At 44.4% G+C, this 24,885-nt stretch overlaps 3 protein-coding genes and 2 pseudogenes across 3 annotated transcripts; all 5 read right to left on the reverse strand.

The window, feature by feature from the left end:
- LOC135332837 (ubiquitin carboxyl-terminal hydrolase 5-like) lies at positions 1-14,568 on the reverse strand (annotated as a pseudogene).
- Positions 6,132-9,024, reverse strand: LOC135332840 (tripartite motif-containing protein 3-like). The gene is made up of 2 exons (XM_064527753.1): positions 8,927-9,024; positions 6,132-8,586 (listed from the first exon to the last, which is right to left on the reverse strand). Exon 2 carries the CDS (start codon positions 8,534-8,536, stop codon positions 6,308-6,310), a length of 2,229 nt encoding a protein of 742 aa, XP_064383823.1. The 5' UTR covers positions 8,537-8,586; positions 8,927-9,024; the 3' UTR covers positions 6,132-6,307.
- Positions 9,602-24,793, reverse strand: LOC135332836 (ubiquitin carboxyl-terminal hydrolase 5-like; annotated as a pseudogene).
- Positions 14,650-17,272, reverse strand: LOC135332918 (tripartite motif-containing protein 3-like). The gene is made up of 2 exons (XM_064527842.1): positions 17,236-17,272; positions 14,650-17,095 (listed from the first exon to the last, which is right to left on the reverse strand). The coding sequence occupies exon 2, from the start codon at positions 17,043-17,045 to the stop codon at positions 14,826-14,828; it is 2,220 nt and encodes a 739-aa protein (XP_064383912.1). The 5' UTR covers positions 17,046-17,095; positions 17,236-17,272; the 3' UTR covers positions 14,650-14,825.
- Positions 18,579-23,809, reverse strand: LOC135332843 (ubiquitin carboxyl-terminal hydrolase 5-like). Its single transcript, XM_064527757.1, has 18 exons — positions 22,747-23,809; positions 22,641-22,691; positions 22,488-22,579; positions 22,069-22,256; positions 21,609-21,802; positions 21,467-21,538; positions 21,304-21,397; positions 21,176-21,256; positions 20,892-21,096; positions 20,733-20,790; positions 20,554-20,676; positions 20,403-20,491; positions 20,207-20,332; positions 20,059-20,151; positions 19,518-19,565; positions 19,294-19,430; positions 19,113-19,227; positions 18,579-18,896 (listed from the first exon to the last, which is right to left on the reverse strand). Exons 2-18 carry the CDS (start codon positions 22,682-22,684, stop codon positions 18,715-18,717), a joined length of 1,941 nt encoding a protein of 646 aa, XP_064383827.1. The 5' UTR covers positions 22,685-22,691; positions 22,747-23,809; the 3' UTR covers positions 18,579-18,714.
- Positions 24,794-24,885: the final 92 nt, after the last annotated feature.

The following is a 24,885-nucleotide window of genomic DNA, read 5'->3' on the forward strand; positions in this document are numbered from 1 at the left end:
GGTAGATTTACACAATACACATGGCAGAAAAAAATCCACAGCCACAATAATTTATACAACACATGCACATAATTGATACATGACTTAATTGTGAACTGCGCATTGTTAGTGTGCTATCAGTTTTTATGAGGTTCCAACTCTTTTGTACAGATAGAGGTAGGCCAATTCTCTGGGGGGAGCAGCTGACTCGGCAACTTTAGCATCGTTGAAGATGATCCACTTGCCATCTTTCTTGATGTGACAGACGTAATGGCCGCACATGGTGGAGGTGCCCATGTGACTGATGAAGGCCGTCAGCTCGTATTCTGAGAAAAACATTACTTAAAATGAAGGGCTAAATTCAAATTTTAAACACGAACCAATTAATTTCAGGATCTAGCATCATAGCACAACCTAGTTGCAAATGCGTACATGTAGCTACTCCATGTACTCATGTAGAGCTTACAAAAACACGAAAATGTGGTCTAAAGGAATGCATAGAAGAGGCATATGACTTGACTTACTTCCTGGTCCATCATGATAGGTTGGTCCCACCTCTGACGGCTGATCCACCTCCATAGCCGCCAGCTCAGTCATGTGACTAAACACCCAATCAGCAGCTCTCTCTACATTACCATCCTGAATATAATGAAGTATAATTATGTACCGTGACAGTCAAAACAGTGAACTAATAATTATAAACTCTATCAGACTAACTTACAGTTGCTTTCAGTGCTTTGATGGCTTGCTCTCTGGTGAATCTCAAGCTCATTACTATGGCAACACTGTCTTCACTGACGGGCGGGCTGGCGGAGGCCTTGGACTGTGGCTTTGGAGGCTCAAATGGGGCAGCAAAATCTGCACAAATGCAATCAGTTAAAAATGATTGAACTCAACGAATAATGCTTGATCATGAGTGATGATCGACTGACGGATTTTCTGTACCTGGGTCTCCATGTGTTCCAATATCCAATTCATAGCCGGCTCAACACCTGTGTGTGTGTGTGAGTGTGTGGGTGTTTGGGGTAAGTAAGTAGCAGTATTAATTAATTTCGTCGTACCTTGGTTTTGGGTGTTAAAGACGCCTTTCTTGCACCCCTCTAGATCAAAGCCCATGGACACCAGCTGCATCACCACCCCCTCATCAATTTCAACTGCGTGATAGTGAAATTGCAAATATTTCAAGATTACATACTTATGATAGCATACCGGGTTTCTCCTCTTGTTGATTGGCAGGGGCATCCCCGCCATCAGGGAGCTCAACCTCTCCCGGCTGTAGACCACACCCTCTCAAGTGAGACAAATCCAGAGTGTCGGGAGCATCAACAAGCACATCTGATAGTCACATGCATTACACAGCACTAGTGTCAGGTAATGATCATAGCTTAATTAGGGATCAACTGACCAATTTTCTTTGGAACCCAGTCCTCAGCAAAAGTGAACTTGACAATCTGTATCATGAGGTAGTCTGGAAATGAGGTGAACCGCGAGGTCCTGTGGGTACACACATGTAGTTAATAGCTAGAGTAGTGTTTTGTTTAGGAATGACCGCATACTTTTTTGCCAGGCCTTTCCCACCAACTGCTGTACTGTAGAAGTCCGAAATCTCATGAGCTAGTGCAAACCTCTCTAGACATGCAGTGAATGGTACCTTGGCTCGAACAATGTCATCAGGATTGCTGGAGGAAGGAGAGTTAGGGTTAGTATATACTCGATACTCGTTATGTCTCTTACATTCTCTGCTTGTTTGCTTCTAATTCTTTCTTCTTAACCTCCCAGGCAGCCACTTCAGCTGTGAGGGAAAGAGATCTTTCATACCGGTACACGCATAAGCGCACAAGAGTATAAAATTTGGACCAGTAAATTACAAGCTACGACACTGTCACATGATACCTTTGTTAGTGGCTGTGTCCAGAGGTATACGGGCAGGGGAAGGAGGTTGTCCTCTCTCAGGGAGTAGCGGACCTTCCCTGAGGCTACACACTCGATTCGTTCCTCAGTCTGGAACCGGAATGAGTCCACTGCATTCAGAGTCCCAGGTTTGGTATGTTGATTCTTGTCAATTGATGCCAGCAGGTGAAGATAGAACTCCTGAGCATCCTGTGTGAGTGTGTGTGTGTGTGTGTGTGTGTGTGAGTGTGTGTGTGTGTGTGTGTGTGTGTGTGTGTGTGCGTTTGTGTGTGTGTGTGTGCGTGTTTGTGTGTGTGTGTGTGAGAGTGTGTGTGATAATAAATAGATACCAGTGTGTGTGTGTGTGTGTGTGTGTGTGTGTGTGTGTGTGTGTGTGTGTGTGTGTGTGTGTGTGTGTGTGTGTGTGTTTGAGGGGGAGGAGAGCAAGATAGGGTACCTGTTGCCTCATAGTACTAAACTCAGGGTGGTCTCGACCAATCAGAGCCTTGAACATCATTGGGGGAATTCCCTCTTGCTCCTGGATAGCAACATAATGTAACCATAGACACAGCAGTGAGAGCATACCTTGGGCGGCTTTGTTTCCTTGTTACTTGGTGCCTCTTCTGACGGGGGGGGGGGGGGCTCTTGAGAGTACTGACCAGACAACAACCCCACTGCTAGTTTACTCCTGCAAAGAGAACAGTGTCGATAAGGGTATATATAAAGAGATGAGACACATGATAGGTGAATTGAATAGGAAATGTCTCACGTACAATTGACAGTCGAAGTCAGAGGTTGGGTTGGCAGGAGAGTTTTGGAAGATGGTACCAGCATTATCAAAATACCTGCAGCATTTATCAAACACAGGAGACAATAATACTGCACATGTAGTGTGTACAGTAGGTTCTAGCTGACCTTTGCTTGAACTCTGGTAGAGAGAACATGACCTGCATGACTGAGTTCAGATAGCCGCTGTTGCCAAGGTTATGCATCCCCGTGTACCCTGGACCATATCGAGGGACGATGGTTTTGCCAGACTCCTGAATAATGGACCACTCCCCAATACACATGTTCATGTCAATCTCCAGCTAAGTCATGGTGGCATCAGTCTGCAGGTAGGAGGAGAAGATTAGTGCAGGAAAGAACCTGAATACATTTAGGGAATTGTATATACAGGGCTTTGTTAACACTACATGCCCTTGTACTATTAGCATGTTACAATGTACAGTTACAAAACACAACGTACGTAGAGCTTTTGTAAGAATCAAAAGTTACTGAGTGAAAGCACATTCATTATTATAAGGAAAAGGAAAGTGATGTGTAACTCAACCAACACAATGACTCAACACACTGGTTCTCATAAGCTAACATACCTTGGTCATGCTGGTGATATCAATGCCAAAGTGAGCAAGGTGCTGACTCAACAGAGGGTCGAGTACCATATCGTCCTCATCATAAGAGTACACGTCCCCTCCGTTAGGTGTGATGGTCCCTAGTTTCACTGCCAGGGGGTACCGGGTATCAGCGTAGTAATCTACAGCGTGATTGTTACCCCCAGATCCTGCACGGAGGACATGTATAACATCAGTCACAGTGTATCAGGGCAGTGCTGTATAAGATGTGTATGGAATTCTACATTTTGCTAGCTTCTTTCCTTGCTGTGTAGCAGGCTAGCATTAATTTTTGTGTTATTTACAGAATATCAGATAAAGGATTAGCCCAACACGATGAGTGACTGCAGAGCATTACTGGTAAGTGAAAAATGTAATGAGACAATGAAGCTATTTCATGTACCATCAAAGTATTTTCGTCCACAGAGTATAGTGCCGTCAGTGAGGTTCATCCAGAGGTTAGAGGTCAGGTCACACATGGAACACTTCCATCCACTGCAGCACCACCAATAACAACGTAAGTATCGTGTATATCTTGGTGGGTTATTATACAAACCTTGGTAGCACTTTAACTCCATTGTCCAACTGAACCAGGGCCATTGCATGCCTGCAAACAAGAAGCATGACTCCATATATAGACATCAAGTAACAATGGACTTACTTGGACACTATTCTCTTGTCCCCATCCCATGCAGCAATGGCCTCCTGCTTGGTGGCTGTGTGTGCAGACTGGATGCCTCTTATCGATTCTTGGATCTACAGAGAGATCGAAATGAGAAAAATGTTGTCTGGTTCTTAATATTGCATGCAACACATGTTTCACAGCACGTTATGATGGAAAGTGATAGAATACGTCCATGCACGTCCCAAGCCCATACCTACAATTGTACGCACAATACAAGCAACCCACACCTTCTGTGGCAGCTGTGGATCTGGCAGAGGTATGATAGTGAACTCAGGCAGCACCAAGAGAGAATAGCTCTCCTCATACTCCACCTTCTCTACTCCTCCATCGAAACCACCCTCCATCCCAATAGCCAGACGAGTCGGCTTCTTACTGGGTGGGGCTTCATCCACCACAGAAGCCGGGGCTGGGGGCTGGAAGGTGCTTAATTTTAAGCCATGTATTTTAGCGTTTTAATATTGGCTGACCTTTTTCGTTTTCCTGATGAATAGAAACAGAGACTCTTTGGTTTTCTGGTAGTATCGTGACTCAGCCCAATCAAGGAAAGAGCTCAGACTCACACTCTAGCTCCACCTCCTGCATCAAACAATGTAGTAAACCTTTTTAGCTATTATAGCTAGAGAGTCAAAACAGTAGACATACTCATCCGTGTAGACGTAGTCCCCTCCTAGAGGAACACAAACAGTGCTCAAATCCCTTCCTTGCAACGATGCGGCCATCGGTAGAGCTCTGATTCAGCCGGCCGACCATGTGTGCAGAAGATCAATCTGGTAAACCTTACATATCGTCAAATAAAATAGTCAGCTAGCCTCGTTCCCAGGCCTTACTTTTGTCACTGTTCATCCATAAACAAGACATAGTGAGGCAGCAAGGAAAGAAATGGGCGTACAGTTAAGAAAAAGTAAGGCCTGGTTTGGGAAATCGCGTGATCCACAAGGATTTTTATGAACGTGGGCGATATGTAGCCCACAATCGTGACGTACGGTATTCTCCCACGCATTCAGAGTAAGACTGTACTGTACTGCACTGCACTGAGACAACCACCAAGCTGTGCTGCAAGTCAGATCAGAGAACCAGCGTGGCCAGCTCTGGTGGCAGTAGCTACCTGCTATATGATAATGATGACTAAGCTATTCTACTATAGCATGTAGAAAGACACAATAGTGATAGAATCTAAACACACAATCTAGACTAGTAGATCATCTAGCTAAGCCTAAAGTATATAGCTAGCTAGCTATAGTGCTTGCAAACTTCCAGTTCCAAGTCCATGTCCAGCTTGCTGCAGGCAAAGTTTTATTAGTCGTAGACCTCTGCGTGGGCAGTCCAACATCTCTAGCTCAGTATGCCCACGCTCATTTTCACCCTTCTACCACCCTTCTACCCTCACGCGACTTCCCGATACAGGCTCTCCTTTTTCCTAACTTTACGTCTATTTCTTTCTTTATTCCTCCAATTAATACCGTATTTTATCTCATTGAACGAATAATACAGTATTTTATCTTATTGAACGATTGTGATAAAGAACAGAAAAAGGAGAGCCTGTGTAGAGCTAGAGGCTATAGTCAGCAAACTTTGTTAACAACCACGGGATAGTATCCAAGGGCCTTCATAGTTGGGCGGAGCCCGACCGTCCCTGACGGGAGGTCGGGTTGCAAGCCTATCTGGGATTTGTTCTAGCGCCACTATAGTGGCGCCCTATCAGATTGCAGCATTTTCACGTGGCTTGGTTACACTTCCGCTTGCATCTAGTTGCAAAACCGCATGCAGTATTGCTGTGCCATCCTGTGGTTTACAACGTCATCAAGTCGGTTAACACCCACTTGAGAATAATAATATTCATAGCAGTACTACATAATGCGCAGAACAAATTCCAGATAGGCTTGCAACCCGACCTCCCGTCAGGGACGGTCGGGCTCCGCCCAACTAGGGCCTTCATTGGGAACAACTGGGCCAACTTGACTGGCCATCCAGAATTAGAGCATATCTACAGGGGCAATCACAATATACAGTCAATATATAATTTTATGCAATCTAGAGGAACCTTCTAGGTCCATCTGACTGTGTATGCTCCTCTAGCTCTCAGCATCCACTGAACCGTATATACATCATAAACCACCCGGACCACGTGTCTGTAAGATAACATGGACATGCTGGCTAGGTTGGAGGGTCAGAGTTTGATTACAAAATCAAATGTGCTGTACATTTATTCACAGCCAATAATTATAACAACATTGGATTTGATATTAGATCTAGCTAGACTACAAATGCACAAAACGTAAGAAGACTACCAACAATTTCCACACTAAAATACAAACACATTTCACTACTTCTTAGTTTGCTTGTACTACTGATCGTGATCTCATTAGAATATCTGCAGTCGCTTGTTGCCTTGATCGGATACAACAACAGAGTCATTGCGATCAATAGAGAGTCCATAAATGCCATTAAACTGTCCCTCTTCCGTTCCTGGTCCACCAAACGTGGTGATGTAGGCTCCCTGAGATGTGAACACACTCACATGATTCGGTCCATTCTCACCGACGTACACTGTGTCACTGCTGTCGATGGCTATGGCCCAGGGACGACTTAGCTTCTGACCGTTGGCTTTTTGTGAGAAGGTTCTCAGGAACAGACCTTCGGCAGTGAAGACTTGTACTCGATGGTTATAGTGATCAGTCACATAGAGGTTGTTAGCACTATCAAATGATGCATATAATGGGTTTTTTAATTGTCCGTTCCCATCGCCAGGTGAACCGAAACATCGTACAAATTTCAGTTCAGTAGAGAGCACTTGTATTCTGTTGTTACCCTGATCAGTCACATACAGGTTGTTGTCTTTTCTGTTATAACATATGCCATGTGGGACAGAAAACTGAAGGTTACCACTGCCTTGACTACCAACAGCTGCCACAAACTCTCCGTCGGACGAGAATTTATTCACACGATTGCTATACTCTACTACATAGATGTTGTCGTCTTTGTCCACAGTCACTCCATATGCATTATTCAGCTTTCCAAACGTTCGTATCTTTTCACCCTCTGGTGTCAATACAGAGACAGTAGCTCCATCACCTTCAACAACAATCAACTGTTCCTTACTATTGAAGACAGTGCCTCGTGAGCTGTTCACACCTTGTACAACTCGGGGAGGCTTGACGAAGCTCTGTGGTGATGGGGCTACAGCTATTGGGAATGGACTGCTTCGTACTGCGTCCCCATTGACAGTGATGTGTAGTTCATGCTTTCCTCGTTTCATAGGGCGATAGTTGATCTTGTGTTGGCCGTGTTGTTGCTCGATCACTTCACATTTCAATCTGTCTTTGCTAACGATATGCACCAGTTCAGCTTGGAGGTCGAGCTTGAGTTCGAATTTCTTGTTTTTCTTAGTCATTGCTTGAAAGGATACAGTTTTTGTTTCTCCAGTTGTTGTAGCACCTTTCAGACCATCTCCTGTCGTGTGGCTGTTCTCTAAGCTGATTGAACCACACTGTTCAATCTCTAGGAAATCTCGACAAGCTTGTTGGAGAGGTTCTTTTCCTTTAGTGATCATTTCCATGTCAGCCTTTGTTTCTGGTTGAATAGTGCTTGGATTGAAGTCAGTCGAAATTTGTTTGATTCTCTTTATAACGGAAGATTTCATTTCAAGTACTTCACCATCTGTGCCTGTTTTGAGACCCCCCTCAGCGTACTCCAGACAGCTGGTCAGTTTCACCTGAGTGATCTCCACTTGGTCCCTCTGTGCCGCCAGATCCTTCAGCTTCTGTTGAGTCAGCATATCTAGCTCTCCTACTAGCTCTGCCTTTCGTTGGTTCAACAGTCGATGTTGTTCGTCAATCTCCTTGTGGATGCTGGCCTCAATCGCGGCCCTCTGATCGTGGATTGCCTTGACTCTTGTGTCAAAGTCCTGCAGAGCTCGTTGTACACTGTCCAGCTTCTCTTTGACTGGTTTGAGACTGGAGACAAGTTCTTCCTTGTGCTTGGTCAGCACATCAGCCACCAGGTCGTAGTTGTGGTCTTTGTGGAGACGAATGGTGCAGTCCGTGCAAATGACAGTGGAGCAGGTATCGCAGTATATCTTAAGGGCATTCTCTGAGTGTTTGGGGCAATGGGGGGCGGCCTTCTTGGGAGGAATCAGGCTAGTCACTTGAGCTTTGAGTTCATCCAGTGAAATGACGGTGTGATTCCTCGTGTATTTATATCGCTTATGCCCTACTTGACAATCGTCACATAAAAAGTCCCCACAGTCGTTACAGTACCCAGTGGCTTTGCCATCCTCACAGCTGCCACAGTTCTTATCATCGTCGTCTTCGGCCTTGTTGAAAGCATCTTGTATCTCAAACAAGTGGTCGATGTGGAAGTCTGATTGCAGTCCAGCCACTCCCTTCTCTGACAGTGGGACAATGTGTCGACAGGTGGGACAAGTGAGAGAGCATCTATCCTTGGTCACTAGTTTCTCCAGACACGGAGACTTGCAAAACACGTGAAAACAAGGCAAAAGTTTCGGCTGCTTGAAAGTGTCGAGACAAAGGGAGCATTCGAGTTGAGCATCGAGTTTCTTGAGAGCTTCTTTCGTAGTCACTCTCTCGGCCATGGCTTCGAGAATTTATCGAGTGTTGTAAGGTTTGTTATACTTGGCGTTATCTGTGAGTGGGGACGGGGACATACAATAAGCACACACACACACACACACACACACGTACACACACACACACACACGTACACACACACACACACACGTACACACACACACGTACACACACACACACACACACACACACGTACACACACACACGCACACGCACGCGCACACGCACGCGCACGCGCACGCACACGCACACACACACACACACACACGTACACGCACACACACACACACGTACACACACACGCACACACACACATCTGACAACATTGTCTATAACAAGTAAGATACACAGAGTAGATCTACATCAGTCATGTCATGCAGGATTATTAAACTCACAGATCCTAGATTGAATCAAGGAGGACATCGGTTAACTATGGTCGCAAGAGTCAGGAAGTAGTGAGTCATATCCGAGCGTGGATATTATTACAATTTTGGCAGTACCGGGTCTAAGCTGGGGTCGCGTGCCCTTTGAACCCTGTCGGGGTTGGGGGTCACGTGACTGTGGTTAGGTTTTGGGGGAGTACTGAGAGAGGGGCCCCCGTTGTTAGCATTAAGCACGTAAGTGTTTGGGGGGGCCCTCATTCAGCCCCCATACCGGTAATCACATCGTATGATGGAAAGAAATGGTCAGAGACCGTGTTTGATAGGGAGGGAGGGAGGCTCAAGAGTTGAGCCTCAGTCACTAGCACTGTACTCGGGAGAAGTATTACACGTGTAAGAGAGTAGGTCACGCATGCGCGATGTACGGGGCCAAACCCAAGCACCTCTACAGCCGAGGTAAGGCCGCGGTTGTGATGCTTCACGTTAACTACGTTTAACTACATTAAACTATATAATCAGAGATACAAAAGAAACAGATCTTTTGTATCTCTGATATAATAAATCTAAAGACCAACTAAATCTAGTGATGTCACGTGAAATAAATCTTGATGTAATAATTTTGAGAAAGATGCACTTTGGTAATTGTACAGTGCACAACATACTAAGTATTAGTTAATGTACAGAATCAGGTAAATTTACACAATACACATGGCAGAAAAAATCCCACAGCCACAATAATTTATACAACACATGCACATGCGCATAATTGATACATGACTTAATTGCGAACTGCGCATTGTTAGTGTGCTATCAGTTTTTATGAGGTTCCAACTCTTTTGTATAGATAGAGGTAGGCCAATTCTCTGGGGGGAGCAGCTGACTCGGCAACTTTAGCATCGTTGAAGATGATCCACTTGCCATCTTTCTTGATGTGACAGACGTAATGGCCGCGCATGGTGGAGGTGCCCATGTGACTGATGAAGGCCGTCAGCTCGTATTCTGAGAAAAACATTATACTTAAAATGAAGCACTTAATTCAAATTTTAGTAATATTATCATGAACCACGAACCAATTAACTTCAGGATCTAGCATCATAGCACAACTTAGTTACAAATGCGTACATGTAGCTACTCCATGTACGCATGTAAGAGCTTACAAAAACACGAAAATGTGGTCTAAAGGAATGCATAGAACAGGCACATGACTTGACTTACTTCCTGGTCCATCGTGATAGGTTGGTCCCACCTCTGACGGCTGATCCACCTCCATAGCTGCCAGCTCAGTCATGTGACTAAACACCCAATCAGCCGCTCTCTCCACATTACCATCCTGAAATATATGTACCATGACAGTCAAAACAGTGAACTAATAATAAACTCTATCAGACTAACTTACAGTTGCTTTCAGTGCTTTGATGGCTTGCTCTCTGGTGAATCCCAAGCTCATTACTATGACAATACTGTCTTCACTGACGGGCGGGCCGGCGGAGGTCTTGGACTGTGGCTTTGGAGGCTCAAATGGGGCAGCAAAATCTGCACAAATGCAATCAGTTAAAAATGATGGAACTCAACGAATAATGCTTGATCATGAGTGATGATTGACTGACTGATTTTCTGTACCTGGGTCTCCCATGTGTTCCAATATCCAATTCATAGCTGGCTCAACACCTGTGAGTGTGTGAGTGTGAGTGTGGGAGGGGGGAGTAAGTATAGTACTAGCAGGGTTTCATCTAGTGGGGAAGCTTCCCTCCCAAAAGAGAGGGGAAAATAGGAGGAGAGAGTGAGAGAGAGAGGGAGACATTATCCCAACATTATCTAGACACGGTCTTTTGCTACATGTAGCTTTGCAGAGGATGATTAGTCATCACCTAGTCTTACCACAAATCTATCCATTGCTTTTGTAGTACATGATGTGGTTTATAGATACGGTCCACAATTTCAAACCAGCATACCAAGTTACATGGAGTTGCCTATCAATGCACATTCGGCCAGGAATACATCGCTAATAGGCACCAACAACAAACAATATAGGGGGTGTGGCTATCTGAAGTGGGCGTGGTCTCAACTTTTTCACGCTAACGCGCGTGGTTCCTTTCAAACTTCCCCCCAAACTTAAAATCCTGGATGAAACCCTGAGTAGTATCAATTAATTTCGTCGTACCTTGGTTTTGGGTGTTAAAGACGCCTCTCTTGCACCCCTCTAGGTCAAAGCCCATGGACACCAGCTGCATCACCACCCCCTCATCAATTTCAACTGCGTGATAGTGAAATGCAAATATTTCAAGGTTACATACTTATGATAGCATACCGGGTTTCTCCTCTTGTTGATTGGCAGGGGCATCCCCACCATCAGGGAGCTCCACCTCTCCGGGCTGTAGACCACACCCTCTCAAGTGAGACAAATCCAGAGTGTCGGGAGCATCAACAAGCACATCTGATAGTCACATGCATTACACAGCACTAGTATCAGGTAATGATCATAGCTTTAGTAGGGATCAACTGACCAATTTTCTTTGGAACCCAGTCCTCGGCAAAAGTGAACTTGACCATCTGTATCATGAGGTAGTCTGGAAATGAGGTGAACCGCGAAGTCCTGTGGGTACACACATGTAGTTAATAGCTAGAGTAGTGTTTTGTTTAGGAATGACCGCATACTTTTTTGCCAGGCCTTTCCCACCAACTGCTGTACTGTAGAAGTCCGAAATCTCATGAGCTAGTGCAAACCTCTCTAGACATGCAGTGAATGGTACCTTGGCTCGAACAATGTCATCAGGATTGCTGGAGGGGAGGAGAGTTAGGGTTAGTATATACTCGATACTCGTTATGTCTCTTACATTCTCTGCTTGTTTGCTTCTAATTCTTTCTTCTTAACCTCCCAGGCAGCCACTTTAGCTGTGAGGGAAAGAGATCTTTCATACCGGTACACACATAAGCGCACAAGAGTATAAAATTTGGACCAGTAAATTACAAGCTACGACACTGTCACATGATACCTTTGTTAGTGGCTGTGTCCAGAGGTACGGGCAGGTGAAGGAGGTTGTCCTCTCTCAGGGAGTAGCGGACCTTCCCTGAGGCTACACACTCGATTCGTTCCTCAGTCTGGAACCGGAATGAGTCCACTGCATTCAGAGTCCCAGGTTTGGTACGTTGATTCTTGTCAATTGATGCCAGCAGGTGAAGATAGAACTCCTGAGCATCCTGTGTGAGTGTGTGTGTGTGTGTGTGTGTGTGTGTGTGTGTGAGTGTGTGTGAGTGTGTGTGTGTGTGCGCGCGCGTGAGGGGGGAGGAGAGCAAGATAGGGTACCTGTTGCCTCATAGTACTGAACTCAGGGTGGTCTCGACCAATCAGAGCCTTGAACATCATTGGGGGAATTCCCTCTTGCTCCTGGATAGTAACATAATGACACCATGGACACAGCAGTGAGAGCATACCTTGGGCGGCTTTGTTTCCTTGTTATTTGGCGCCTCTTCTGACGGGGGCTCTCGAGAGTACTGACCAGACAACAACCCCACTGCTAGTTTACTCCTACAAAGAGAACAGTGTAGACAAGAGATGAGATATGATACGTGAATTAGTAGGAAATGTCTCACGTACAATTGACAGTCGAAGTCAGAGGTTGGGTTGGCAGGAGAGTTTTGGAAGATGGTACCAGCATTATCGAAATACCTGCAGCATTCATAAAACACAGGAGACAATGATACTGCACATGTAGTGTGTACAGTAGGTTCTAGCTGACCTTTGCTTGAACTCTGGCAGAGAGAACATGACCTGCATGACTGAGTTCAGATAGCAGCTGTTGCCAAGGTTACGCATCCCTGTGTACCCTGGACCATATCGAGGGACAAGGGTTTTGCCAGACTCCTGAATAATGGACCACTCCCCAATACGCATGTTCATGTCAATCTCCAGCTCAGTCATGGTGGCATCAGTCTGCAGGTAGAGGAGGAGTAGAATAGTGCTGTGTATGCAAATGATGTGCGTGCAAGAACCTGTATATACGGGAGACATGCCCTTGTACTATTAGCATGTTAGCATGTTACAATGTACAGTTACAAAACATAACGTACGTAGAGCTTTTGTAAGAATCAAAAGTTACTGAGTGAAAGCACATTCATTATTATAAGGAAAAGGAAAGTGATGTGTAACTCAACCAACACAATGACTCAACACACTGGTTCTCATAAGCTACCATACCTTGGTCATGCTGGTGATGTCAATGCCAAAGTGAGCAAGGTGCTGACTCAACAGAGGGTCGAGTACCATATCGTCCTCATCATAAGAGTACACGTCCCCTCCGTCAGGTGTGATGGTCCCTAGTTTCACCGCCAGGGGGTACCGGGTATCAACGTAGTAATCTACAGCGTGATTGTTACCCCCAGATCCTGCACGGAGGACATGTATAACATCAGTCACAGTGTATCAGGCCAGTGCTGTATAAGATGTGTACGGAATTCTACATTTTTCTAGCTTCTTTCCTTGCTGTGTAGCAGGCTAGCATTAATTTTACAGAATATCAGATAAAGGATTAGCCCAACACGATGAGTGACTGCAGAGCATTACTGGTAAGTGAAAAATGTATAGACAATGAAGCTATTTCATGTACCATTAAAGTATTTTCGTCCACAGAGTATGGTACCGTCAGTGAGGTTCATCCAGAGGTTAGAGGTCAGGTCACACATGGAACACTTCCATCCACTGCAGCACCACCAATAACAACGTAAGTATGGTGTACATCTTGGTGGGTTATTACAAACCTTGGTAGCACTTTCACACCATTGTCCAACTGAACCAGGGCCATTGCATGCCTGCAAACAAGAAGCATGACTCCATATATAGAGCATCAAGTAACAATGGTCTTACTTGGACACTATTCTCTTGTCCCCATCCCATGCAGCAATGGCCTCCTGCTTGGTGGCTGTGTGTGCAGACTGAATGCCTCTAATGGACTCTTGGATCTATAGAGAGATCAGAATGAGAAAAATGTTGTCTGGTTCTTAATATTGCATGCAACACACGTTTCACAGCACGTTATCATGGGAAGTGATAGAATACGTCCATGCACGTCCCAAGCTCATACCTACAATTATATGCACAATACAAGCAACCCACACCTTCTGTGACAACTGTGGGTCTGGCAGAGGTATGATAGTGAACTCAGGCAGCACCAAGAGAGAATAGCTCTCCTCATACTCCACCTTCTCTACTCCTCCATCAAAGCCACCCTCCATCACCCTCCATCCCAATAGCCAGACAAGTCGGCTTCTTAATTACTCAGTGGGGCTTCATCCACCACAGAAGCCGGGGCTGGGGGCTGGAAGGTGCTTAATTTTAAGCCATGTATTTTAATTAATAGCGTTTTAATATTGGCTGACCTTTTTCGTTTTCCTGATGAATAGAAACAGAGACTCTTTGGTTTTCTGGTAGTATCGCGACTCAGCCGACCATGTGTGCAGAAGATCAATCTGGTAAACCTTACATGTCGTCAAATAAAATAGTCAGCAAACTTTGTTAATGACCATTACCAAAATCACACAGTACTTTATAGTTTTAGGAAACTAATAAATTATAAGGAAGGAATTTATAGAGAAATTAAATACTGGGTACGTTATTCGGAAGTTCCACTGGTGATCATGCCTCTCAATACAGGAACATTCTAAAAAACACCACCCGGACCACGTGTCTGTAAGATAACATGGACATGCTGGCTAGGTTGGAGGGTCAGAGTTTGATTACAAAATCAAATGTGCTGTACATTTATTCACAGCCAATAATTATAACAACATTGGATTTGATATTAGATCTAGCTAGACTACAAATGCACAAAACGTAAGAAGACTACCAACAATTTCCACACTAAAATACAAACACATTTCACTAGTTCTTAGTTTGCTTGTACTACTGATCGTGATCTCATTAGAATATCTGCAGTCGCCTGTTGCCTTGCTCAGATACAACAACAGAGTCATTGTGATCAATAGAGAGTCCATGAATGCTATTAAACTGTCCCTCTTCCGTTCCTGGCCCACCAAACGTGGTGATGTAGGCTCCCTGAGATGTGAACACACTCACATGATGCGGTCCATTCTCACTGACGTACACTGTGTCACTGCTGTCGATAGCTATGGCCCAGGGAAGGTTCAGCTTCTGACCGTTGGTTTTTTGTGAGAAGGTTCTCAGGAATTGACCTTCAGCAGTGAAGACTTGTACTCGATGGTTACAACGATCAGTCACATAGAGATTGTTAGCACTATCAAATGTTGCATACAGTGGGTTTTGTAATTGTCCGTTCCCCTTGCCAGGTGTACCGAAACATCGTACGAACTTCAGTTCAGTAGAGAGCACTTGTATTCTGTTGTTACCCTGATCAGTCACATACAGGTTGTTGTCTCTTCTGTTATAACATATGCCATGTGGGACAGAAAACTGAAGGTTACCACTGCCTTCACTACCAACAGCTGCCACAAACTCTCCGTCGGATGAGAATTTATTCACACGATTGCTATACCCTACTACATAGATGTTGTCGTCTTTGTCCACAGTCACTCCATGCGCATTATTCAGTTTACCAAACGTTCGTATCTTCTCACCCTCTGGTGTCAATACAGAGACAGTAGCTCCTTCAACAACAACTAACTGACCCTTACTGTTGAAGACAGTGCCTTGTGGGTTGTTCACACCTCGTACAACTCGGGAAGGCTTGACGAAGCTCTGTGGTGATGGAGCTACAGCTATTGGGAATGGACTGCCTCGTACTGCGTCCCCATTGACAGTGATGTGTAGTTCATGCTTTCCTCGTTTCATAGGGCGATAGTTGATCTTGTGTTGGCCATGTTGTTGCTCGATCACTTCACATTTCAATCTGTCTTTGCTCATGACATGCACAAGTTTAGCTTTGAGGTCGAGTTTGCATTTGAATTTCTTGTTTTTCTTGGTTATTGCTTGAAAAGATACAGTTTTTGTTTCTCCAGTCGTGGCACCTTTCAGACCATCTCCTGTCGTGTGGCTGTTCTCTAAGCTGATGGATCTACTGTGATTATTCTCTAGGAAATCTCGACAAGCTTGTTGGAGAGGTTCTTTTCCTTTAGTGATCATTTCCATGTCAGCCTTTGTTTCTGGTTGAATAGTGCTTGGATTGAAGTCAGTCGAAATTTGTTTGATTCTCTTTATAACGGAAGATTTCATTTCAAGTACTTCACCGTCTGTGCCTGTTTTGAGACCCCCCTCAGCGTACTCCAGACAGCTGGTCAGTTTCACCTGAGTGATCTCCACTTGGTCCCTCTGCGCCGCCAGATTCTTCAGCTTCTGCTGAGTCAGCATCTCTAGCTCTCCCACAAGCTCTGCCCTTCGTTGGTCCAACAGTCGATGTTGTTCGTTAATCTCCTTGTGGATGTTGGCTTCAATCGCGGCCCTCTGATCGTGGATTGCCTTGGCTCTTGTGTCAAAGTCCTGCAGAGCTCGTTGTACACTGTCAAGCTTCTCTTTGACTGGTTTGAGACTGGAGACAAGTTCTTCCTTGTGCTTGGTCAGCACATCAGCCACCAGGTCGTAGTTGTGGTCTTTGTGGAGACGAATGGTGCAGTCTGTGCAAATGAGAGTGGAGCAGGTATCGCAGTATATCTTGAGGGCATTGTCCGAGTGCTTGGGGCAATGGGGGACGGCTTTCTTGGGGGGAACCAGGCTAGTCACTTGAGCTTTGAGTTCATCCAGCGAAATTAGTTTATGATTTCGTAGATATTTCATTATCTTATGAGCAGCTTGACACTTGTCACACAAAAAGTCCCCACAGTCGTTACAGTACCCGGTGGCTTTGCCATCTTCACAGCTGCCACAGTTTCTATCATTTTCGTCTTCAGCCTTGTTGAAAGCATCTTGTATCTCAAACAAGTGGTCAATGTGGAAGTCTGATTGCAGTCCAGCCACTCCCCTCTCTGACAGTGGGACAATGTGTCGACAGGTGGGACAAGTGAGGGAGCGTCCATCCTTGGTCACTAGTTTCTCCAGACACGGAGACTTGCAAAACACGTGAAAACAAGGCAAAAGTTTCGGCTGCTTGAAAGTGTCGAGACAAAGGGAGCATTCGAGTTGAGCATCGAGTTTCTTGAGAGCTTCTTTCATAGTCACTCTCTCGGCCATGGCTTTGGGAATTTATCGAGTGTTGTAAGGTTTGTTATACTTGGCGTTATCTGTGAGTGGGGACGGGGACATACAATAAGCACACACACACACACACACACACACACACATCTGACAACACTGTCTATAACAAGTAAGATACACAGAGTAGATCTACATCAGTCATGTCATGCAGGATTATTAAACTCACAATCCTAGATTGAATCAAGGAGGACATTAGTTGGGCGGAGTCCAACCAACGCTCCAGAGCGCAGCGTTGGTTGGACTCCGCCCAACTAGGAGGACATTGGAAAATAAATCTCATAATTAAAGACTAGTGATGTCACGTGAAATAAATCTTGATGTAATAATTTTTGAGAAAGATGCACTTTGGTAATTGTACAGTGCACAACATAATAAGTATTAGCAGGAGTACATGAATAGGAGTAAGCAACTACTATGTACACCATATAAATTGGTTATTATCTCACTACGTCACAAACACATGTAGTAGTGTAAACTGTGGTTACTTTGTGTACACATGACCATGTATGGCTGCATGGTAGGCTCACTTACATGTAGAAATTGTCAACAAGAGTGAAGTGCATGTGCAGGCTAGGCTGAAACTATATACAAGACTTAGAGAATAGCATAGATCTAGATCTACTCAGCTAATATCATCTAGAGAATGCTTAACCTTATAAAAAGACGGAATTGGCGTAACTAATCTTTGCTGAATAACATGTTTGATGCAATGCAAAGCAGTTAGCATTGTGTGTGGTGCCAGGTTACCGTGTATAGAGAGAACAACTAGAGGTGTGACAAGCTGCTAAAGTTGCTCCATCTCTTACTTGCAATGTCATGGAATATTGCAAGTTGTGTGTCTGAGGAAAACAACGTCAACCTTGAGAGACACAGCAGTAACAAGGGATGCCCAAGCACTAAAAGTAGGAGTTTCTTCATAGTCTGAGTCGATTACTTGTGAGTCTTTTGAGAGCTTTATTTCTACCCCAGATGCAATGCAACGTAGGAAATCGTACCACTGAATTTGAAAATTTAAGTATGCATCTTTGCCTTTACACTTGATGTAAAATTGTTTGTATTGATTGCACATGCAGGCAGTCTGCAAGCTTCACCAAGCCATCATCCTGTTTCTTAGAGATTATAATTATTAAAAACCTGTTTTCTCTCAGGGTACATCTCTAGTTGTGGTAGCTTCTCTACTTCTTCAGTTAATTTTTTCACCAATGCTAGATTATTTTATTCACGCTTTTGGCAACTTCTATCACAGTTGCTTTAATTGCTGTGTTCATGTTTCTTTGCTTTTCTTCATTTTGTGCAAGAGCTAGCCACCTGGACCTACTCTACCAAGTGTGCTTGCACAATGTATGTAATTAACCACACTGCATGTTTTGATTGTGGTTGTAGGCCACTTGAGATGTGGGCGTTTTACACATGTAGTATGACGTGGCATGACACAGTGAGATAACAACACGTTTGTATGGGCTGTATAGTAGTTGCTTACTCCTATTCATGTACTCCTGGTATTAGTTACAGAATCAGGTAGATTTACACAATACACATGGCAGAAAAAAATCCACAGCCACAATAATTTATACAACACATGCACATGCGCATAATTGATACATGACTAATTGCGAACTGCGCATTGTTAGTGTGCTATCAGTTTTTATGAGGTTCCAACTCTTTTGTACAGATAGAGGTAGGCCAATTCTCTGGGGGGAGCAGCTGACTCGGCAACTTTAGCATCGTTGAAGATGATCCACTTGCCATCTTTCTTGATGTGACAGACGTAATGGCCACGCATGGTGGAGGTGCCCATGTGACTGATGAAGGCCGTCAGCTCGTATTCTGAGAAAAACATTATACTTAAAATGAAGCACTTAATTCAAATTTTAGTAATATTATTATGAACCACGAACCAATTAACTTCAGGATCTAGCATCATAGCACAACTTAGTTACAAATGCGTACATGTAGCTACTCCATGTACGCATGTAAGAGCTTACAAAAACACGAAAATGTGGTCTAAAGGAATGCATAGAACAGGCACATGACTTGACTTACTTCCTGGTCCATCGTGATAGGTTGGTCCCACCTCTGACGGCTGATCCACCTCCATAGCTGCCAGCTCAGTCATGTGACTAAACACCCAATCAGCCGCTCTCTCCACATTACCATCCTGAAATATATGTACCATGACAGTCAAAACAGTGAACTAATAATAAACTCTATCAGACTAACTTACAGTTGCTTTCAGTGCTTTGATGGCTTGCTCTCTGGTGAATCCCAAGCTCATTACTATGACAATACTGTCTTCACTGACGGGTGGGCCGGCGGAGGTCTTGGACTGTGGCTTTGGAGGCTCAAATGGGGCAGCAAAATCTGCACAAATGCAATCAGTTAAAAATGATGGAACTCAACGAATAATGCTTGATCATGAGTGATGATTGACTGACTGATTTTCTGTACCTGGGTCTCCCATGTGTTCCAATATCCAATTCATAGCTGGCTCAACACCTGTGAGTGTGTGAGTGTGAGTGTGGGAGGGGGGAGTAAGTATAGTACTAGCAGGGTTTCATCTAGTGGGGAAGCTTCCCTCCCAAAAGAGAGGGGAAAATAGGAGGAGAGAGTGAGAGAGAGAGGGAGACATTATCCCAACATTATCTAGACACGGTCTTTTGCTACATGTAGCTTTGCAGAGGATGATTAGTCATCACCTAGTCTTACCACAAATCTATCCATTGCTTTTGTAGTACATGATGTGGTTTATAGATACGGTCCACAATTTCAAACCAGCATACCAAGTTACATGGAGTTGTCTATCAATGCACATTCGGCCAGGAATACATCGCTATTAGGCACCAACAACAAACAATATAGGGGGTGTGGCTATCTGAAGTGGGCGTGGTCTCAACTTTTTCACGCTAACGCGCGTGGTTCCTTTCAAACTTCCCCCCAAACTTAAAATCCTGGATGAAACCCTGAGTAGTATCAATTAATTTCGTTGTACCTTGGTTTTGGGTGTTAAAGACGCCTCTCTTGCACCCCTCTAGGTCAAAGCCCATGGACACCAGCTGCATCACCACCCCCTCATCAATTTCAACTGCGTGATAGTGAAATTGCAAATATTTCAAGGTTACATACTTATGATAGCATACCGGGTTTCTCCTCTTGTTGATTGGCAGGGGCATCCCCACCATCAGGGAGCTCCACCTCTCCGGGCTGTAGACCACACCCTCTCAAGTGAGACAAATCCAGAGTGTCGGGAGCATCAACAAGCACATCTGATAGTCACATGCATTACACAGCACTAGTATCAGGTAATGATCATAGCTTTAGTAGGGATCGACTGACCTATTTTCTTTGGAACCCAGTCCTCGGCAAAAGTGAACTTGACCATCTGTATCATGAGGTAGTCTGGAAATGAGGTGAACCGCGAGGTCCTGTGGATACACACATGTAGTTAATAGCTAGAGTAGTGTTTTGTTTGAGAATGACCGCATACTTTTTTGCCAGGCCTTTCCCACCAACTGCTGTACTGTAGAAGTCCGAAATCTCATGAGCTAGTGCAAACCTCTCTAGACACGCAGTGAATGGTACCTTGGCTCGAACAATGTCATTAGGATTGCTGGAGGGGAGGAGAGTGAGGGTTAGTATATACTCGATACTCGTTATGTCTCTTACATTCTCTGCTTGTTTGCTTCTAATTCTTTCTTCTTAACCTCCCAGGCAGCCACTTCAGCTGTGAGGGAAAGAGATCTTTCATACCGGTACACGCATAAGCGCACAAAAGTATAAAATTTGGACCAGTAGATTACAAGCTACGACACTGTCACATGATACCTTCGTTAGTGGCTGTGTCCAGAGGTACGGGCAGGGGAAGGAGGTTGTCCTCTCTCAGGGAGTAGCGGACCTTCCCTGAGGCTACACACTCGATTCGTTCCTCAGTCTGGAACCGGAATGAGTCCACTGCATTCAGAGTCCCAGGTTTGGTACGTTGATTCTTGTCAATTGATGCCAGCAGGTGAAGATAGAACTCCTGAGCATCCTGTGTGAGTGTGTGTGTGTGTGTGTGTGCGTGTGCGTGTGCGTGTGTGTGTGAGGGGGAGGAGAGCAAGATAGGGTACCTGTTGCCTCATAGTACTGAACTCAGGGTGGTCTCGACCAATCAGAGCCTTGAACATCATTGGGGGAATTCCCTCTTGCTCCTGGATAGTAACATCATGACACCATGGACACAGCAGTGAGAGCATACCTTGGGCGGCTTTGTTTCCTTATTACTTGGCGCCTCTTCTGACGGGGGCTCTCGAGAGTACTGACCTGACAACAACCCCACTGCTAGTTTACTCCTACAAAGAGAACAGTGTAGACAAGAGATGAGAAATGATACGTGAATTAGTAGGAAATGTCTCACGTACAATTGACAGTCGAAGTCAGAGGTTGGGTTGGCAGGAGAGTTTTGGAAGATGGTACCAGCATTATCGAAATACCTGCAGCATTCATAAAACACAGGAGACAATGATACTGTACATGTAGTGTGTACAGTAGGTTCTAGCTGACCTTTGCTTGAACTCTGGCAGAGAGAACATGACCTGCATGACTGAGTTCAGATAGCAGCTGTTGCCAAGGTTACGCATCCCCGTGTACCCTGGACCATATCGAGGGACAAGGGTTTTGCCAGACTCCTGAATAATGGACCACTCCCCAATACACATGTTCATGTCAATCTCCAGCTCAGTCATGGTGGCATCAGTCTGCAGGTAGAGGAGGAGTAGAATAGTGCTGTGTATGCAAATGATGTGCGTGTGCAAGAACCTGAATATACGGGATACATGCCCTTGTACTATTAGCATGTTAGCATGTTACAATGTACAGTTACAAAACATAACGTACGTAGAGCTTTTGTAAGAATCAAAAGTTACTGAGTGAAAGCACATTCATTATTATAAGGAAAAGGAAAGTGATGTGTAACTCAACCAACACAATGACTCAACACACTGGTTCTCATAAGCTACCATACCTTGGTCATGCTGGTGATGTCAATGCCAAAGTGAGCAAGGTGCTGACTCAACAGAGGGTCGAGTACCATATCGTCCTCATCATAAGAGTACACGTCCCCTCCGTCAGGTGTGATGGTCCCTAGTTTCACCGCCAGGGGGTACCGGGTATCAGCGTAGTAATTTACAGCGTGATTGTTACCCCCAGATCCTGCACAGAGGACATGTATAACATCAGTCACAGTGTATCAGGCCAGTGCTGTATAAGATGTGTATGGAATTCTACATTTTGCTAGCTTCTTTCCTTGCTGTGTAGCAGGCTAGCATTTATTTTTGTGTTATTTACAGAATATCAGATAAAGGATTAGCCCAACACGATGAGTGACTGCAGAGCATTACTGGTAAGTGAAAAATGTTTAGACAATGAAGCTATTTCATGTACCATCAAAGTATTTTCGTCCACAGAGTATGGTACCGTCAGTGAGGTTCATCCAGAGGTTAGAGGTCAGGTCACACATAGAACACTTCCATCCACTGCAGCACCACCAATAACAACGTAAGTATGGTGTATATCTTGGTGGGTTATTATACAAACCTTGGTAGCACTTTGACTCCATTGTCCAACTGAACCAGGGCCATTGCATGCCTGCAAACAAGAAGCATGACTCCATATATAGAGCATCAAGTAGCAATGGTTTTACTTGGACACTATTCTCTTGTCCCCATCCCATGCAGCAATGGCCTCCTGCTTGGTGGCTGTGTACGCAGACTGGATGCCTCTTATCGATTCTTAGAGAGATCAGAATGAGCAAAATGTTGTCTGGTTTTTATTATTGCATGCAACACATGCTTCACAGCACGTTATGATGGAAAGTGATAGAATACGTCCACGTCCCAAGCCCATACTATGATATTATCCTATAAAAAAAAAATCTATAATCTTCAGTATCCATGGGATAATGCATTTATTGCTTGGCAACCAAAATGCAGGTTGAATCTGCGCATGCGCAATATGCGGTTGCTTTATCAACCAGAAGAATGCGTAGCAACAAAATTGAGTTCTCCCAGTTGAAGACGAGTTTAAGAGAAAGAAAACAGCTAGAAAGACAAATAAATAAGACTCTAGAACACCAAGAGAGCTTGCAGAAGGCTACTTAAAGATTTTGTAGAGAACAGACAAGAAAAAAGACAAGAAAAACTTTGACAACCAGCAACCCGTTTTGAAAATGGATAGTTCTGAAGGATAAACAGCATGTGCTTGCTTTCTATCATGCTCCAGTGTATCAGAAGAGGAAACATGCACCGCTATAACTGAAGAAAAGTGTGAAAAGCCAAAACGACTTTATACAAGACCCTGAACAGGCCGGCTTATAATTATGGTGGTGCAGTACACTTCTACATGTGCAATACTCCGCTCAAAGCACCCACTCCCAACACTGATGCCTGTTTGATGCATTAAATATGAACACTGACAACCTCCTGACCCTCTCAGCTTCACTGCAAAAAGAGCACAGAAGTGATACAGAGCATCAGAAAACAAGAAAAGAGACTGATAAACATTGCAATGCATGATTATAAGTGTGTAAACTATGTTTTTCTTGTTCTCTCACTAGCTGAAAACGTTTTATTCCAAATAAGAATCACTTCCTAGTGTGCAATAACAAGTGTGCAATAATACTTCCGGGTGTGCGATATGGAAAAATATCTGCACAGTCGGTGATGAGTCGCTTCCTGTGCAATTTGAATGTAAAACGCTGATGTCAGCACTTATTAAAAAGCACAATTATATGCACAATACAAGCAACCCACACACACCTTCTGTGGCAGCTGTGGATCTGGCAGTGGTATGACAGTGAACTCAGGTAGTACCAAGAGAGAATAGCTCTCCTCATACTCAACCTTCTCTACCCCTCCATCGCGAAACCACCCTCCATCCTCAATAGCCAGACGAGTCGGCTTCTTAATTACTCGGTGGGGCTTCATCCACCCTGCACAGAAGCCGGGGCTGGGGGCTGGAAGGTGCTTAATTTTAAGCCATGTATTTTAATAGCGTTTTAATATTGGCTGACCTGTTTCGTTTTCCTGATGAATAGAAACAGAGACTCTTTGCTTTTCTGGTAGTATCGCGACTTAGCCCGAGGAATGAGCTCAGACTCATACTCTAGCTCCATCTCCTGCATCAAACCATGTAGTATTAGCTATTATAGCTAGATAGTCAAAGCAGTAGACACATTCATCCGTGTATACGTAGACCCCTCTTAGGGGAACACGAACAGTGCTCAAATCCCTTCTTTGCAACGATATCGCTGCAGCTATCATGAGGTAGTCTGATTCAGCCGGCAGACCATGTGTGCAGAAGATCAATCTGGTAAACCTTACATAGTCAGCAATCTTTGTTAACGACCATTACCAAAATCACACAGTACTTCATAGTTTTAGGAAACTAAATTGTATAAGGACAGAATTTATAGAGATTCAATACTGTGCAAGTTATTCGGAGGTTCCACTGGTGACCATGCCTCTCAATACAGGAACATTCTCTTAATTGTGACTGATCACAACATCAAAGACAATGCAGCTTCTTCTAGGGTTATGCAGTACACATACACATACCTCTCTCCCAGTAACCACGGCATAGTATAGTATCCAAGGGCCTGAACAACTGAACTGGCCATCCAGAATTATATCTACAGGGGTATAATCACAGTATACAGGCAATAATTATTATATATATGCAATCTAGAGGAACCTTCTATATAGTTCATCTGCCACTGACTGTGTCACTATGCTCCTCTATAGCTCTAGCTCTCAGCATCCACTGAACTATCTATGACTGAACC

The sequence above is a fragment of the Halichondria panicea genome, chromosome 3, assembly GCF_963675165.1.
Source record: "Halichondria panicea chromosome 3, odHalPani1.1, whole genome shotgun sequence".
Taxonomy (NCBI): domain Eukaryota; kingdom Metazoa; phylum Porifera; class Demospongiae; order Suberitida; family Halichondriidae; genus Halichondria; species Halichondria panicea.

What these genes read in the sequence shown, in the direction of transcription:
- LOC135332840 (XM_064527753.1), bottom strand. Translation starts at nt 8,536, where the DNA reads ATGGCCGAGAGAGTGACTACGAAAGAAGCTCTCAAGAAACTCGATGCT.
- LOC135332918 (XM_064527842.1), bottom strand. Translation starts at nt 17,045, where the DNA reads ATGGCCGAGAGAGTGACTATGAAAGAAGCTCTCAAGAAACTCGATGCT.
- LOC135332843 (XM_064527757.1), bottom strand. Translation starts at nt 22,684, where the DNA reads ATGGCCCTGGTTCAGTTGGACAATGGAGTCAAAGTGCTACCAAG. An exon ending in TGGACGAAAATACTTTGATG is followed by an intron (nt 22,257 to 22,487) that starts GTACATGAAATA and finishes TCCTCTGTGCAG; the next exon opens with GATCTGGGGGTAACAATCAC. An exon ending in CTGCCAGAGTTCAAGCAAAG is followed by an intron (nt 21,539 to 21,608) that starts GTCAGCTAGAAC and finishes TGAATGCTGCAG; the next exon opens with GTATTTCGATAATGCTGGTA.